Source organism: Panthera leo, chromosome B1, assembly GCF_018350215.1.
Source record: "Panthera leo isolate Ple1 chromosome B1, P.leo_Ple1_pat1.1, whole genome shotgun sequence".
NCBI classification, from domain to species: Eukaryota; Metazoa; Chordata; class Mammalia; order Carnivora; family Felidae; genus Panthera; species Panthera leo.
The window spans coordinates 49,868,819-49,887,501 of record NC_056682.1 but is presented as its reverse complement, the minus strand read 5'-3'; the positions used below and the strand labels follow the sequence as shown (position 1 = coordinate 49,887,501).

At 36.1% G+C, this 18,683-nt stretch overlaps 1 protein-coding gene across 4 annotated transcripts in view; it reads right to left on the bottom strand.

Moving 5' to 3' along the window:
- Positions 1–18,683, bottom strand: part of FZD3 (frizzled class receptor 3) — a 103,118-nt gene that overhangs the window by 47,664 nt on the left and 36,771 nt on the right. For all 4 annotated transcript variants that reach the window (XR_006201606.1, XM_042934954.1, XM_042934956.1 and 1 more), the window contains one exon: positions 14,195–15,212. Coding sequence is in view for 3 of the 4 variants with exons in the window: in XM_042934954.1 (XP_042790888.1) it covers positions 14,195–15,212 (1,018 nt within the window). In the remaining variant the exon portion in view is untranslated. The remainder of the gene's footprint in view (positions 1–14,194; positions 15,213–18,683) is intronic.

Genomic DNA, 18,683 nt, shown 5'->3' with positions numbered 1-18,683 from the left:
TGCAATGGAGAGTCTTTCTTTGAAGAAGATCTGGCAGTGCATCTCCATGCTTACCACAGCAGTTTCACAAGGCGCAAAATTCTGGTTGAAGTTTTTCTCCATATTTAAAGATATTATACTGTCTTCTATTTTCATTGTTGTTGTGGACTCTGCTATTATTCTGTTGGTCTTTTTTGTTGTTTTGGGTTGGGTTTTTTTTTTGTTTGTTTGTTTTTTGATGAGCTGTCCTTTCTTTGTTGACTGTTTTCAAGATTTTTGTCTCTGGTGCTCACCAAAAGTTTCACAAAAGTGTTATTCTTATTTATTCTGCTAGGGGTATATAGTACCTCCTTGATCTATGGATTCACATATTTGCAGTTTTGTAAAATTTACAGCCATTACCTCCTTAAATATTGTCTCCTATGCATTATTTCAGTTTTCTCCTCTAGCAAGTCATTTCCTGGGACTCTAATTTTCCTCTTTTTAAACTTCTCATTCTGTCCTCCATTTCTCTTAATATCACTTTCATATTTTCCCTGTCTCTCTTGCTGCATTCTGGGTAACTTTTTCACCTACATACACCAGTTAAATTTCTCTTTAAACAGCAGTCTAACCTGTTTTGCATTTCAAAATTCAGTTTCTATTTCAAAAATTGTTTCTAGACATCTGATTTTTTTAAACAAAAACTGTTATTTATTCCAAGTAGTTTCTTGTAGATTGGTAATCTTTGTGACTATACCTATTATTTCTATAAATATTACATACTTTATTATCTCACAATTTCAGTATCTGTGGTTCTAAGTTTGATGTTGTTATATGGAATGACTCAGTCATAGGAATGACTCAGTCACAGGGGCTTGTTTTCTAATGTGTTTGGGAGCGTTATATTGCCAGCTATTTGGTTAATTACTCAGTGGGGATCCTGCAGAAAAGAATTTGCTTCTGCTGATTGCCAGGACATAGAACTAACTTGCAAACACTTAAACCTCTGACTCTGGTGATCTAGGCTCACAAGGAGTACTTGACTCCCTTTCTTAACCTTAACTTCCCAGCTGGCTCAGGTCTCAATTTCCACCACCAACCCCTCAGACAACCCCTCCCCTTCCATTTGCCTGAGAGCCCCAGTTTGACCAGCCCTACTTCTTACTGTGCTGGTTCCAATTTATATTTTTGAAGTGGGGGACCATTTGGTGATCTCTCCTAAATCATGTAAGATCAGTGATGTCTCAAATAGTATATTGTTCCCAGATTTTATTGGTTCAGGCTTTAATTGTTGATGCTTCCATTCAGACATATTGTCAGGAGTCTTACTGTCATTAGGAAGTTGAGTGTATTTTTAATTTTGCTAGTGCTCTACTAAGAGACAAACTTCTTAGCTCTTTCTTTAGCAAAATCTGAAAATATCAGTGAACTCAGTCACCTGATAAAATATATAAGGTCACTGATAAAACAGGTGTGATTCACTAAAGGATACAAAATGGAAGATTTCATATTTGACAAAATCGGGCAGTTGGTTAGTATTAAAAAAAAAAATCACACACACAAAATATATTTATTTGGAATTAACAGCTAATCATCTGATGTAAGGTCAAGGCTTTTTCTTTAATTGCTGATCTGCTAATTAATATTTGTTATTTCTTAGATGTTACAAGCTTTTCACCATCCATGATTTCCAGTTTCTATTTCTTTAAGGTGAACAGAGAACTCAAATACTCATAAAGCAATCTATGTGCAAATCCTTGATGTTTTTCAGTCTCCTCAACCCAACCTTTAACACTTCACCTTGCCTATATTAACTTCAATCTTTTTAAAAAGCAACTTGACTTCATCAAGTCTTTCCAAAGCAGTCAACTTAAGTTTCATGAAAATAATGCTTTCTTTTCCAATCCATTCTTCAGTGGTTTACCTAATATTTAATTCAATTCTGCACTGAAGTAACACATACTACTTGACATAAACAGGTTTTAGAATAAACATAATTTAGAATAGACACCATTAACATGTAACCCTACTGGTAAGGAAGAGAAGTCTGTAGGTATTCCAGAAAATAGTCTTCCAGCCCAAGCATCCAACATGCACTGATTATCAGTTTATTTTATAGAAGGCTTGGGAAATATCCTTCAACCTAGCAACTCAGAAAGGTGTCTGATACAGACCAAGAACAAAATGGAATCCCCAGAGTGAACAAATATGGCAGTGTACCAACAGATGAACGTTTTGTAAGAGGAGGAAAATAACTGAAAAGGATTGGGTGAAAACTCTAATAATCCTCTTTGTCTTTTTTCCCTTGCTGATGTGTCCCTTCCATTGTAAGGGCTATCAAAAGTAGGCAGCGATCTGGGAGAAAACAGGCATAAAGGGTAGTTTATAAACACTCAGCTTTAAGCCTTAGGATAAGTGTTATTATTTTCAGATCTTCACTTTCTCCAATTAAGGTACAAGTGGTAAATGTCAGATATGGCCAAGACCAGAAGTCGACCTAGGACAAAAATTTATAAAGCAGATCATTTGGCCTTTCTCTTGTTAAAAAAGGGCAAGAGGAAAGCCATTAGACAGATGGACGCACACACATCCCTTTGAAAAAAACATCACTGTAAGCAGCTAGTCAAGAATTTGGGCTTTAGAATTAGAGCCACCATTCTCTATCAGCTTTGCAAAATGTACTGTAATATTCACATAAGAACATATATTTGTATGCATAGTGTTATATTTAGTGGTAAATTTAAGACATCACTTATTTTTATTTTTTCCATAGTTACCCAAAAGGGATTACTGAGACAGCTAAGTGCTCCTGTATTGAACATTTTTAATACCATTATGTAATTGAGTAAAATAATGATTCTCAGAAGCAGTAATGAGAATGAAACAGTGACAATTTACATGGGACACAAAAATGCCACAGTTCACCATGTTATGAAAGAGTAATAAAGAATAATGTTTGCTGTAGATCAGGGGTTGGCAAACTACAGCCTGCAGACCAAATTTGCTGCAATTCTGTTTTTGTAACTAAAGCTTTATTGGAACTTCCATTTGTTCATGTACTGTCTATGGCTGCTTTTGTATTCCACCAGCAGAGTTGAGTAGTTTTGACAAAAAACATACAGCTGGCAAAGCTTCAAATATTTACTATCGGATCTTTTACAGAAAGTTTGTTATGCCCTGCTGTAGACTGTGGCAAGCACACTGAATTATTCCTAAAAAACCATTTGTACACCAGATATATCTGAACATAAGACTTACACTAAACTCATGGCTTCAACTATTCTGTGTAACAGAAGCCAGAATAATAGGGACTTGTATGTTTTAATCTATTTATTCAAAAGTGCCATTGTGACAGCATTTTACAACCTATATATGACAGTATTAATAGTTTTCTATAAATTTAATATTTTATATATTTTTGTACAAGGAATATATTTTTTCAGGGAATTCTCTTTTCCTCCACTACAGACACTGAACAAATCTGAGGAAAAATTAATTTGGTGCTAGGAAGTCACAGGCAACATTTACCACTTTAAAAATTGCAGAAAAAAAAAAGATTGGTAGTACTATATATATCTACACAGAATTACTCACTGTTGCTAATGTGAGAAGTGTCCCATATTACCCATTTCCCCTATGGTCCTTTCATAGGCATTGCTGATACCTTTGGGAATTGCCTGGTAAAGTGAAGCACTCTTATCAGAAAATGAAGCTAAAATCATAACAAGTTAGATTTGACGTTATTCTGCTATTTTTGCATTTTTCTGGATCAAGACTAGATAAATAACAGATGGGTTCCCTTGTGTGACTGAATTCAAATACAATTTTTTGTTTGCTATAAGATTTTTTTTTCAGAATTCTACAAATGGCTCTAATGTGAAAGTGACAGTTTTAGTTAAGCTGCTTGTATCATGGTAACATATTTCTATTACCAAAACACAGGTTCTAGTATCAAAATTCCTTGAGACATAGAGCACTGAATTGGATGGATGGAAGAGATTTTAAAAAAATGAAGGGGCAGTTTAGGAAAGGACACGTGTTCTTTTGAAAATGAATGCTTAAAAGAAAAAAAATGAAGGATAGGGATAATCTTTCTTCAAATCTCAATTATTATGTACTTATAACAGCATTACTGAAATTTTTCTTTGTGCAAGGCACTCTACTACAAGGTTTAAATTTATTGGTTCATTGAATCTTCACAGCTACCCATGAGGTAAATATTACTGTATTTAACCTATTGTTTGTGTTTTACATAAGGAATTGAGCTCAGAATGTTAGGGGCAGAACATAAAGCCAGCCAATATGACTTAAAGCCCATTTTTTAACCAATATATTATGTTCAAATGGCTTTCTAAGAATATCAACAATCTTTGAGACTTTAACTATTTTATAAAATGCTTTAAGCTTCTTTGAAGGCACTAAGTAGAGGGAATTATTTTTAAAGAAAAAAACTCCCCAAGTACCTGGAAAATTATTGTGTTCTTTAAATAATACATAAGATAGAAACATATTCTAGGAATATACTCTACTGATCTTAAACTATAAAATATGCACCATTCTGACAACTCCGGCTAAATTTCATAATTAATTCTGGATTCAGGCATTAAATACTACTTTCTCAAGTGTTATTTAAAAAAATTTTTTTTTAATGTTTGTTTATTCTTGAGACAGAGACAGAGCGTGAACAGGGGAGGGGCAGAGAGAGAGGGAGACACAGAATCTGAAACAGGCTCCAGGCTCTGAGCTGTCAGCACAGAGCCCAACACCGGGCTCAAACCCACAAACTGTGAGATCATGACCTGAGCCAAAGTCGGACACTTAACCAACTGAGCCACCCAGGCGCCCCTCTTAAGTATTATTTAATACATTTTTAAAAATCATTCTTGCTAAATAGTTGGCAAGAAGTATTTTAAATATTTTAGAAGACTTTACACCAGCCCATTTTCCTTCAAATTATTTCTTCAAACTAATACATGCAATTTGCATTAAATGCAATTAGTGTTCTGAGACAATGATCAACTACTTCACAAACCTATTAAATATTTGAAACTTCAGTAACATGCAAAATGACTATTAAGCAACCTTATTTTAACTTTTTTTTAAGTTTATTTATTTTGAGAGAGAGAGACAGAGCAAGCAGGGGAGGGGCAGAGAGAGAGGGAGAGAGAATCCCAAGCAGGCTCCACACTGCCAGTGGGAAGCCTGATGTGGGGCTTGAACCCATGAACAGAACTGTGAGATCATGACCTAAGCTGACTGAACCACCCAGGCTCCCCACAACCTTACTTATCTTAGAGCCAACTTATTCAAATATTATGTTAAGTCACCTGAAGAGGCTACCCCAAGGACAACATCACTGTTTAATACATTTTTTTTTTAATTTTTTTTTTCAACGTTTTTTATTTATTTTTGGGACAGAGAGAGACAGAGCATGAACGGGGGAGGGGCAGAGAGAGAGGGAGACACAGAATCGGAAACAGGCTCCAGGCTCCGAGCCATCAGCCCAGAGCCTGACGCGGGGCTCGAACTCACGGACTGCGAGATCGTGACCTGGCTGAAGTCGGACGCTTAACCGACGGCGCCACCCAGGCGCCCCACTGTTTAATACATTTAAAAAACTTCCCATTAGTAATTATTATCAGAGGCTGTTAAGTATTCCTTCAGGTATGCTCAGTGATATGACTTCAAATAGGAATTTGTGATCTCCGGTGCTCAATTCATAAGTCTATATGATTCCTCTAAAGGAAAATTCTGAATAAAAACTAATACAAATTCTGGGGCACCTGGGTGGCTCAGTCGGTTAGGCGTCCAACTTCGGCTCAGGTCACGATCTCACGGTCCGCGAGTTCAACCCCAAGTCAGGCTCCGTGCTGACAGCTCAGAGCCTGGAGCCTGTTTCAGATTGTGTGTCTCCCTCTCTCTCTCTCTGCCCCTCCCCTGTTCATGCTCTCTCTCTTCTCAAAAATAAATAAACGTTAAGAAAAAAATGAAAAAAAAAAACTAATACATATTCTAATACTTGAATATTAAAAAAAATCATAAAGTAGGGCAAATACTGTATGATCCCATTTATATGAAGTACCTAGAGTAGTCAAATTCATATAGACATAAAGTAGATGATCATTGCCAGAGGTAGGGAGGCAGGGAAAAATGGGAGTTAATGATTAACGGGTAGAGAGTTTTTAATTTAAGAAGATGAAAAGGTTTCTGGAGATACACAGTGGTGATGGTTGCACAACAATGTGAATGTACTTAATGCCACAGAACTGTACACTTAAAAATGGTTAAAATGGTAAATCTTATGTTATTTATCACTTACTGGGGATATTTTACCACAAAAAAAAAAAAAAAAAAAAAAAAAAAAAACAACTAACCCAGATGGCCGGTGCTATTGTTGGTCAGTGGGCTATAGTTTGGATGGGCTATAGTTTGCTGACCCCCGACACAGTTTATTAATGTAACTCTGAGTAAGTCATATTATTCTTACTGCTTCACCTTCCTCCAATTAGAGTGTCAGAAATGAAGCCATACTATCTATTTCATATGGTTCTTGTGGATATCAAGTAAGATAACAGATTTTAACCAAAACGAAGTTTATACTAGTAAGACTTCATATTTACAGCACTTTTTTTTGAACAAGCAAGATTTAATTCAACATCTATTACTTAAACAAGATTGAAAAGCAGGAGTCACAAGAGAATTAATGAGATTCACACACAGATAAAGCTTTAATCACTCCTGCACTATGTTCCAGAATAGCCTCTAAACTATTATGCTAAAGACAAATGTTTTTTGTTTTTTGAAATTTAATATTTTACAGCTTTATTGATATATATATTTACATAAAATTCATCCTTTTAAAGTGCACAGTTGAGAGTTTTTAGTATACTCAGAGTTGTGCAACCATCACCATAATCTAATTTTTTGTTATATATGTATCTTTAACGCAAGGTAGTTAACATATAGTGTAATAATGGTTTCAGAGTAGAATTTAGTGATTCATCACTTACATATAACACCCAGTGCTCATTCCAAGTGCCCTCCTTAATGTCCATCACACATTTAATACATCCCCCCCACTCTCCTCCTTCAGGCAGCCCTCAGTTTGTTCTCTGTATTTAAAAGTCTCTTATGGTTTGACTCCCTCTCTGTTTTTATCTTATTTTTCCTTATGTTCATCCATTTTGTTTCTCAAATTCCACGAGTGAAATCATATAACTTTCTCTGACTTATTATGCTTCATATAATACATTCTAGTCCCATCCATGTTGTAGCACATGGCCAGATTTCATTCTGATCACTGAGTAATATTCCACTGTGTGTATATATACCACATCTTCTTTACCCATTCATCAGTCAGTGGACATTTGGGCTCTTTACATACTTTGGCTATTGTTGATAGTGCTGCTATAAACACTGGGGTGCATGTGTCCCTTCGAATCAGCATTTTTGTATCCTTTGGTATCCTAAATACCTAGTAGTGCAATTGTTGGGTAATAGGGTAGCTCTATTTTTAATTTTTCAAGCTTATCCATTTATTTTTGAGAGAGAGAGTGAGCAAAAGTGGGCAGAGAGAGGGAGACATAGAATCCAAAGCAGGCTATAGGCTCTGAGCTGTCAGCGCAGAGCTCAGCGTGGGGCTTGAACCCACGAACTGCAAGATCGTAACCTGAAGTCTGACGCTCAACCAAATAAGCCACCCAGGTGCCTCTATTTTCAACCTTTTGAGGAACCTCCATACTGTTTTCCAGAGTGGCTGCACCAGTTTGCATTCCCACCAAGAGTGCAAAAGGGTTCCCCTTTCTCCGCATCCTTGCCAAAGTTTGTTTCCTGAGTTGTTAATTTTAGCCATTCTGATAGATGTGAGGTAGTATCTCATCGTGGTTTTGATTTGTATTTCCCTGATGATGAGTGATGCTGAGCATCTTTTCATGTGTCTGTTAGCCATGTGGAGGTCTTCTTTGGAAAAGTATCTGTAAATCTCTTCCACCCATTTCTTCACTGGATTATTTATTTTTTGGGTGTTGAGTTTGAGAAGTTCTTTATAGATTTTGGATACTAGCTCATTATCCAATACGTCATTTGCAAATACCTTTTCCCATTCAGTTGGTTGCCTTTTTGTTTTATTGTTTGTTTCCTTCTCTGTGCAGAAGATTTTAATATCCCAATGAGGTCTCAAAAGTTCTTTCTTGCTTTTGTTTCCCTCGCATCTGGAGACATGCCTAGTAAGAAGTTGCTACTGCCAAGGTCAAAGAGGTTGTTGCTGGTTTTGTCCTGTACGATTTTAATGGTTTCCTGTCTTATATTTAGGTCTTTGATCCATTTTAAATTTATATTTGTGTATGGTGTAAGAAAGTGGATCAGGTTCATTCTTCTGCATCTTACTGTCCAGTTTTCCCAACACCATTTGCTGAAGAAAGTCTTTTTTTCCACTGGGTATTCTTTCCTGCTTTGTTGAAGATTACTTGGCCATACATTTATGGGTCCATTTCTGGGGTCTCTATTCTGTTCCATTGATCTGAGTGCCTTGTTTTTGTGCCAGTACCATACTGTCTTGATGATTACAGCTTTGTAATAGTTTGAAGTCTGGAACTGTGATGCCTCCAGCTTTTTCTTTTTCAACATTACCTTGGCTATTTGGGATCTTTTCTGGTTCCACACAAATTTTAGAATTGTTTGTTCTAGCTCTGTAAAGAATGCTGATGTTATTTTGATGGGGATTGCACTGAATATGTAGATTACTCTGGATAGTATAGACATTTTAATAATATTTATTCTTCCAATCCATAAGCATGGAATGTTTTTCCATTTCTTTGTGCTTTCAATTTCTTTCATAAGCTTTCTATAGTTTTCAGTAAACAAATCTTTTACCTCTTTGGTAAGGTTTATTCCTAGCTATCTTATGGTTTTTGGTACAACTGTAAATGTGAAGACAAAGGTTAATACTAACTCTGGGGGGAAAAATACATACTGCAGGAAATTAAAAAAACAATGTATGTATTTGAGAATTATTAATCCATGAGGTGTTAGTGTGAAATACAGCCCTTCCATCAGATTTAGGAAATTTTCAATGAAGAAAAAGAGGCCAGAGAGTCCCTAACTTGAATTAATAAAAGGTTGTCAAAAAGAAAAAAAAAAAAAAATCACAAATATGCTTGGAGCCAAGTATGAGAAACAAAATGAGTGACCAACATGGTTAATAATAGTTTTTTGGTTAAATTTAAAATGACTATGGTAACTTTTTAAAGTTTATTTATTTTGAAACAGAGTACAAGTGGGGGAGGGGCAGAGAGGGAGAGCAAGAGAGAATCTCAAACAGGCTCCATGCTGCCAGTGCAGAGCCTGATGCAGGGATCAAACTCACAAAACCGCAAGATCATGACCTGAGCCAAAACCAGAGTTGGATACTTCACTGACTGAGCCACCCAGAAGAGCCTAAAATGACTATTAAATGCACTTAAACAATTGGAAAATATTGAAAATGTATGAGTTAAGCTTTTAAGAATATAGAAAAACAAAGTAATTCTAAGAAAAGCATTAGTAAGAAAATTAGCACAGAAATAACTGAATTAAAAAGATAATCCTCTAACAAGACTGATCAAGGTAGAATAAAGAGAACATACATTACAAACAAAAAAATGGTAACAATTCACAAAACAAAACATATATGAATAACTTTATACCAGTGTATTTAAAAAGTTAGATAAAATAATATTCAAAAAAGTATATAAATTAACAAAATGCCCTAAGAAGAAATAAAGCTATGGGGCACCTGGGTAGATCAGTCAGTTAAGTGTCTGACTTCGGCTCAGGTGGTGATCTTGCAGTTCATGAGTTTGAGCCCTACACTGGACTCTGGGATGACAGCTCAGAGCCTAGAGCCTGTTTCAGATTCTGTGTCTCCCTCTCTCTCTGCCCCTCCCCTGCTTGCACTCTGTTTCTCTCTCTCTCTCAAAAATAAAAAAAAAAAAAACATTAAAAATAATTTTATTTAAAAAGGAGAAATACAACTATTACTATTTGAGAAACTGAAATAGTAATTTAAAAACCTAGTGTCTTCCACAACTTCTCTCTTCTTACTTTAAAGCTATTAGGACAGTTTTTAACAGGAGGCTATACCAACTCTTTCAAAGAGCAGATAGCCCCTATTTGCTGTAAAAATTATTTCAGAGAATTAAAGAAAAAAAAAACACCTCTCTTTATGAAGCTGTTATAACCTTGACACTCAGAACTGGACAATACAAGAAAAGTAAAAATTATCATAAACTATTTTACTTATGAGTATAGATGCAAAAATCTTAAAATGTAAGAACCAGAAAGCAAGCAAGAGACAAGTCTGTCCTTATTTTCAGACAACAATTCTACAAAGAATATTTAAAAGAATCTACATGATTAGAATTCAAAAAAAAGAGTTCAGCAGAGATGGATGCTTGAGCATCCATTATATTACTTACTATATGTCTATATATTTAAAACATTTTACAATATAAACTTCCTTAAAAGGAAACACATTTTAAAAAATAAACTAGAGCTATAGCATTACTATAAATACATCTCAAAAACTAAATGTTAAAAGTTAAAAAACCAAGTTACAGAAATATGTGTAGTATAGTATCACTGTATTACATATTATGTAAAACAAAGTTTTACTATAGCTCATACATATTGGCAGTTGTATAGACTTTCATGGAATGGCATACTCAAGTTCAGGATGACAGTTACCTCTGGGTAGGGAATAAGAGGTGAAGAGGCCTGGGGAAGGGTACATAGGGAGCTTCAGACAAATCTGTAAAGATTTCTTTCAAAAGTCTGAAGCAAGGGGCACCTGGCTGGCTCAGTCAGTAGAGTGTGTGACTCTTGATCTCGGGGTCGTGATTCAAGCCCCGCGTTGGGTGTTGAGCTTAAAAATATTAAATAAACAAAGCGTGAAGCAAATACATCATTTGGTAAAGATTGGTACTGGATGGTTTTAAGAAGCCCATATTCATATATGTATATATACACACAAATGCGTGTAAATAACAACAGTAGGAACAATAATAGGTGAAGAAAATGAGAGCTAACATCCACGCACTTATGTAGCAGGCACTCTTCTAAGTGTGTGTGCTTCTCTACTCCTAAGAACAACCTCAGGGGATAGATTCTACTTATATTTCTACTTAACATTATCTATCTATTACTATTTTACTACTATTATAGTCTATTATTCATTTTACAGATGAGGAACTAAAGCAGAGAGAGGTCAAGTTGGCCTAAGGTTATAAAGCTAGTAAATAATGAAAGTAAGATATGAAGCTGGGATTCATGTTCTAGGGTTTACAGCTTAATAACTATGTTATTGTTGTTAAGTCATTCTCTATTCTTTTCAGTATTCATTTCCAATGTTATTTCTATATGCTGGAAATGAAAAACACTTTTTAACCCATGACCATAAAAAGATGCATACACACACACATATTTCTGTGTAGCTCAAACTGATTATAAAGATGCTGAGGGGTGCATGGGTGGCTCAGTCGTTAAGTGTCTGACTCGATTCTGGCTCAGGTCGTGATCTCGTTGTTTGTGAGTTTGAGCTCCACGCTGGGCTCAGCACTGACAAGCATGGCAAGCCTGCTTGGGATTCTCTCTCTCCCTTTCTCTCTGCCCCTCCCCCCGCTCGTGCTGGCTCTCTCTCAAAATAAATAAACATTAAAAAAAGATGTTGACAGGGGTGCCTGGGTGGCTCAGTTGGTTAAGCGTCTGACTTCAGTTCAGGTCATGATCTCATGGTTCGTGGGTTTGACCCCACGTCAGGCTCTGTACTGACAGCTCAGAACCTGAAGCCCACTTCAGATTGTCTCCCCGTCACTCTACCCCTCCCCCGCTTGCACTCTCTCTCTCTCTCTCTCTCTGTCTCAAAAATAAATAAACGTTAAAAAAAAAAAAAAAAAGATGCTCATAGGGGTGCCTGTGTGGCTCAGCTGGTTAAGTATCCAACTTTGACTCAGGTCATGAACTCACCGTTTGTGAGTTCAAGCCCCAAGTCGGGCTTTGTGACAGCTCTGAGCCTGGAGCCTGCTTTGGATTCTGTGTTTCCATCTCCTTCTCTGCCCCACCGCTGCTTGCATTCTGTCTCTCAAAAATGAATAAATGTTAGGGGCGCCTGGGTGGCTCAGTCGGTTAAGCGTCCGACTTCAGCTCAGGTCACGATCTCGCGGTCCGCGAGTTCGAGCCCCGCGTCGGGCTCTGGGCTGATGGCTCAGAGCCTGGAGCCTGCTTCCAATTCTGTGTCTCCCTCTCTCTCTCTGCCCCTCCCCCATTCATGCTGTGTCTCTCTCTGTCTCAAAAATAAATAAACGTTAAAAAAAAATTTAAAAAAAAATGAATAAATGTTAAAAAAATATATATTAAAAAATAAAAAAAATTTAAAAAGATACTGAAAGAATTCTAGGAATGTCTTGAAAACAGTGGCATCCCAACTACTCTAATTTATCAATTTACATGTTTCAGGTTTGGTATTTTTTAGATCATCATTTCATAGTCAAATATTATTCTTTAATAGTCCTAAGATAACATATATTTAGAATCCTAAATAAGTTATATAGAGAAGCATATATGATGTAATTCTACCATCTCTCTCTCTCATTAAAGGCAAAATTCCATTACTTGGCTTCAGGTCTGAAAACTAATATTAAGAGTTTTAAGTAAGTCATTCTGCCAAGAAATTCAATTTCAATTTTTTTTTTTTTTGGTCTCTCAGTAGGAGTTGGTTTTTTTTAAAAGCCCAGAGCTAATATTTATACAATAATAAAAATATTTTGTATAGGACTGTTTACACCGCAAAATAAAAGAAGGGGAATTGGCATTCTCAGTCATTAAATATTTATAAGCATTGATTAAGTGCTAATCACACTTTGTCCCCAGTACCACTGTTACCAGTTCTTGAAAATGTCTTTTCTCCATCTATAGCCACATTCTCAATGTTATCATCTACTAACCTACAGAATATGAATTCAGAAATTATGAAAATAAAGGGGCGCCTGGGTGGCTCAGTCTGTTAAGCTTCCAACTTCAGCTCAGGCCATGATCTCGTGGTTCGTGAGTTTGAGCCCCGCATTGGGCTCTGTGCTGACAGCTCAGAGCCTGGAGCTGCTTCAGATTCTGTGTCTCCCCCTTTCTCTGCCCCTCCCCTGCTCACACTCTGTCTCTATCAAAAATAAACAAACACTAAAATAAAAATAATTATAAAAATATGAAAAAAGTTCTTGCTTTCAAAGAGTTCACTGTCTAGCAGGGGAAAGAGACAAGTAAACAAAAATTATCTATAATACCTAAGTACTTTAATAAAGGTAATTAAAACACAAAGATCAGGGGAGATGAAAGGGTGGCTGGTGCACTTTTAACAGCAAACCTGAAACACGATGAAGGAGACAGCAATGGAGACTGCTGTTTCAAGAAAACTTGTCTTGAAGGGAGGATGATAGCTAGGGGCACAGGTTCTAGAGAAGGTTTTAAGATAGAGACGTAACTTAGCATCAACTATTCTGGACTACTTTCCTTGCTTCATTCCTCCCTTAGCAATGAAATCTCAGTTTGAATGTAAGAAGAAAGTCATCGAACATTTCTAAGCCTCGAATGAGACAGATGTTTAAAAACTCTAAATTATAAAGGAAACGAATAAATTATCTCAAATTCTTTCTAGACCTAAAATTCTATGATTTCATGACTATGATTATCTGATCTGTTTAAATTCAAAGGTAAATCATAAAATATTCACCATGCAAAAAAGAAAAACTAAGACCAATTAAGGGATGAACTAGTTCATACAAGTGCATTCTATTATTTTTTCGAAACTGTTAAAACAATTCCTCTTCCGACCATCAGTAAAATTTTCACAAAAGACAGTGCCTTTTTATCAGTTGGTAAAGTGCTTCTTGCTCTCAAACCTGTAGACTTCTAAACAATCAACAAGCAAACTATTTTGTGAGAACAGAAGTAAACTGCTTAAAAAAGCCCATAGCTTAGACTTGTAAAAGTCATCTTTTAAAAAGAAGACGTTTATGGAAACACGTGCATTACCTTCTTTCTACAATGTATTTGTTCATTATCTTCACTTTAAAATTTTAATGTACAGATTGAAATTCATAAACAGTTTTGTTTAAAATAAAAAAACTAGCTAAGATTAGATCTTCATAGTAATATGCCTTCTTTCCACTATTACACATTCTGAAATTTAGAACAAGGTTTCCCTTACCTGATATGGACATGGAATGTGATATTCTCTGCAGCGTTCTTGTATCCATGTTGTTTCCCAGATGCCACGGTAAGCTTGCTCATAAAAGTAGCATCCAATTACAACCAAGAGTGGTACGAGATAGAGAATGCTGAAAACACCAATCCGGATCATAAACTTCACCAATTTATCTTGGTTCTCCTTTTCTAATGGAATTTCAATTCGAACTCTGTTTAAGGATATAATGCCAGCTAAGAGGAGAGAAACTCCAACTACCACATACAGGCAGAGGGGAGCAAGAACAAAATATCTCAATGCATCAACATCGTAGAGGCCAACAAAACACACGCCACTGATATTGTCACCTTCAATTTTATTCATCGCTAAAAGGATGATAGTTAGAGTTCCGGGGATGCCCCATGCACTGGCATGAAATAGCAATGCTTTCTTCTCAATAGCTTCACTACCCCACTTTGGCACAGCTGCCAAGAACCATGTGATGGTAAGAATTACCCACCAAACACTGCCAGCCATAGTAAAAAAATAGAGTACCATAAAAAGCATGGTACAGGCTTTATTATGAGATCCTTGTGTCACTGTGGAAGCCTTATACTGTGAAGGGCTAGATGCATTGCAGGCTACTCGGTCCTCAAGCAAAAACCCAATGAAGAAAATTAATGACACCATCATGTAGCAGACTGCATAAAATATAATAGGTCTTTCAGGATAACGGAATCTTGTGACATCAATCAAAAAAGTTAAAAAAGTAAACAACGTGGCAGAGAGGCAAATGATTGAAATCAATCCTATGAAGTATCGAGCAAATGAAAGTTCTTCTCTCCTAAAGTACATATTTGGACAAGGAGGTGAACAATCACGCACGTGTAAAAAAGAATAACCAAGATCAGGATCAATTTTCAATTCTCGAGGACACCAAAAACCATAGTCCCTCTGCACTGCCACTGGAGCTCCTTCAGTAGGATCACCAGCTAAATTCAGATCCACAAGTCGAGGATATGGCTCATCACAATCTGGGAACCTAAAAAACAAAACAAAACAAGATGAGAACCATTTTCACTTACTGGGAAATCTATGGATACCAAACAATTTGGATTTCCAAATTTAGTACTCATGACCTTATTGATTCTTATATCCTTAGAGTACAATCACATTAAGTAGGAATAAAGTAAATGTTGATATCTTGTTTATGGGTCATACAACTAGATTTTCCATTGTTGATCAAAAAAGGATATGGTTTGGGGTGCCTAGGTGGCTCAATCAGTTGAGCGTCCGACTTCAGCTCAGGTTATGATCTCATGGTTCATGGGTTTGAGCCCCACGTCAGGCTCCGTGTTGACAGCTCGGAGCTTGAAGCCTGCTTCAGATTCTGTGTCTCCTTCTCTCTCTGCCTCTCCCCCAGCCCCCACTCACACTCTGTTTCTCTCTCTCAAAAAACTAAATAAAAACTTAAAAAAAATTTTTTTTAAACTATATGGTTTTATACTTAATTTTGTTTTGGCTTCAAAAACAGTACTTTTTTAAAGTTTATTATCTTTTTAGTAACCGCTATACCCAACATGGGGCTCAGACTCATGACTCCTGAGATCAAGAGTCCCATGCTCTTCTGACTGAGCCAGCCAGGTTCCCCAAACAGTACTCTTTATTACAATAGTCTAACATAGCCATCAATAAGTAACACTGTATAAAGAAACTATTTCTGACATTATCTATTTATTATCTCCCACTACTACCGTAACTACTAGAATTTTAGTTCTGTAAGAACCAAGACTATATTTTGTTCACTACTCATCTTCAGGATCTAGACTAGTGCCTAGCACAGGGGACACATCCAATTAACATTTGTTGAGTTAATGACTGTTGAAGAAATATATACATATAGACCTAACCCAAGTAATTAGAAATATGACTAGCAGCAGTGTGGAAGACAGACTTGGGCAAAAATGGGAGCAGAGATACTAGCTGAGCCAGAATGAAAACCAGATAAGGTAGGGGCACCTGGCTGGCTCAGTCAGTAGAACATACAACTCTTGATCTTAGGGTTAAAAGTTCAAGACCCACACTGGGTGCAGAGATTACTTAAAAATAACAAAATCTTAAAAAAATAACATAAAACAAAGACAAATAAGGCAGTGGGAATGAGACAGACATGAAACTGATTAGATAAAAGCAACAGTTTGTAACTGATTGGATGCAGAAGCTAAAGTGAATAAAGGAGAAACAGAAGATAACTTATAGAGAATTAAAAAACGAGCAAAGGAATAAATCAATTTTAGGTCTGTTGAAACTGAGGAATTTAAGACAAATGCAGGTTAGAATTTCCAAAATCGATGCTAGATAGGCAGATTTGGAACTCAGCAGAAGAGTCAAGTCTAAGATTTAGGTGTAGGAGTCATTAGCAGATGAGTAAGAGTTAAAATGAGTGAGATGAGATCATCCAGGGAAAGCACATAGAATAAAAACGAATAGGTACAGAACTCTGTGAAGCACCAATATTTAAGGTGTAGAAAGAGGAACAGGATCAAAAAAAAAAAAAAAAAATTGAGAATAACTGGTCTGAGAAGTAGCCGACCACAATAGTTCATACATTAAGGCCTAAATGATTTTCATGAAAAGAGGGCAAACTGAGGTTGAGGGGAATATAGAATAAAGGCAAAATATGGGTTTGAAGCAAGAGATATAGATTTGGCAGAGATGCTGAGAGTAATAAATTATTCTGTTGATCAAACTGGAAATTTACCAAAGACAAACAGCAAATAGAACGGCTATGGTTGGCATCATTAAATATATAGCATAATTAATCTGTTGGAAATTGATTCAATGGATCCAGCTGGGGATCTGAACAAGTTTAGTAGAAGGAATGAATTGAAATTGGTAGCAAGAATGTTATTACAAGTGATGGGCCACAAAGCTTAAGCTAAGTAAGGAAATAAATGAGATTAGGAAGAGGGATATGAGGAAGGGGAAATACAAATCCAAAGTCTGGGAGTGTCAATTAAGTTCAAGAACAGCAGGAACAAGGATTTGAGCAATGCAGAAGAATGAAAGGTTGTTAGGGGCGCTGGGTGGCTCAGTCGGTTGAGCGTCCAACTTCAGCTCAGGTCATGATCTCGTGGTTGAGGAATTCGAGCCCCGCATCTGGCTCTGTGCTGACAGCTCAGAGCCTGGAGCCTGCTTTGGATTCTGTGTCTCCCTCTCTTTCTGTCCCTCCCTCGCTCATGCTCTGCCTCTGTCTCAAAAATTAGCAAACAGTAAAAAAAAAATTAAAAAAAAAAAAAAAAAAAAAAATGAAAGGTTGTTATGAAAGACCACCGTGCCAGACTTTAAGGTTTCAGAGTTACTCAATCCCAGACGACAGTAAGGACATAAAATAGATTTAATCCCAACAAAACAAAGAAATAAAGATAATAATGAGATGTCTATACTTGTATACAAACTGTTAATATAAAAGACTACTAAACAGTGGGAGTTAATTACAAGAAACAAAATAGGGTTCTTGCCCAAGCAATTCATAGCTATTATAAACACCAAGAAATTAACAGACTTCTAAAAGAGGAACTATAAACACTACCATATTCTTGGGGAGAAGGTGGATGAATGGCTACATGGGGCTAGATAAGAAAACAGGTTAAACATGTGGGAAACAGAATAAATAAATACAAGAAAGCAAAATGTCCGTGAACTGACTAGGAGAAACTAATATATGTTTTATTTCTTAAGTTTTTCAAATGCCAAATGAGAGTAACAAGTCCTGCTATTAACCTACCTCCAAGGGCCATTGTTAGGTGGTAAACAAAATTAATTTTAAACATGAAGGAAAAAAGAATGTTCATTGCAGCATTATTGATAACAGCAAACACCCAGAAATAACTTAAGTGACCATCAACAGGAAATGGTCAAATTGCCCTAGAATATTAATACCATTATGTAGCAATTAAAAGGAATGAACCAAATCTACAGATACAACTATATATACATATAAAAAAATTAATGTTGTTTATAGATATGTATAGATGTAGCAAGAGTATAAAAACAAATATAGGAATGATTAAAAACACAATCATTATTACCTCATCTCTGAGGAGGAAAGAAGGGAATGAAATCAAGATAGGTACCAAGAAAGGAACTTTCAACTCTATCTGTATTGTTTTATTTGAGGGGGAAAAAAAAAAAAGTGACTGAGGCAAGTATCACAAAATGTTAAGACTGGATAAAGTTAGACAACAATAGGTACATACCCATTTATCTTACTATTCTTTATCCTTGAAATACTTCACAATACAGAAAGGTACATTATCATATAAGAAATACAGTATTACTGTACACGTTATTACTCTCATATAAATCTGTAAGACTGTCTAGTAAACATCTTTGAATCTTTAGAAAATGCTTACAATCTATATTTGGAAGTGATCTGAAAAGTATCTGACATTTTCTGATTCTGGTTTGCTAATACATGACAGAAAAGCAGAGTTGACAGAACTTCTTTAGT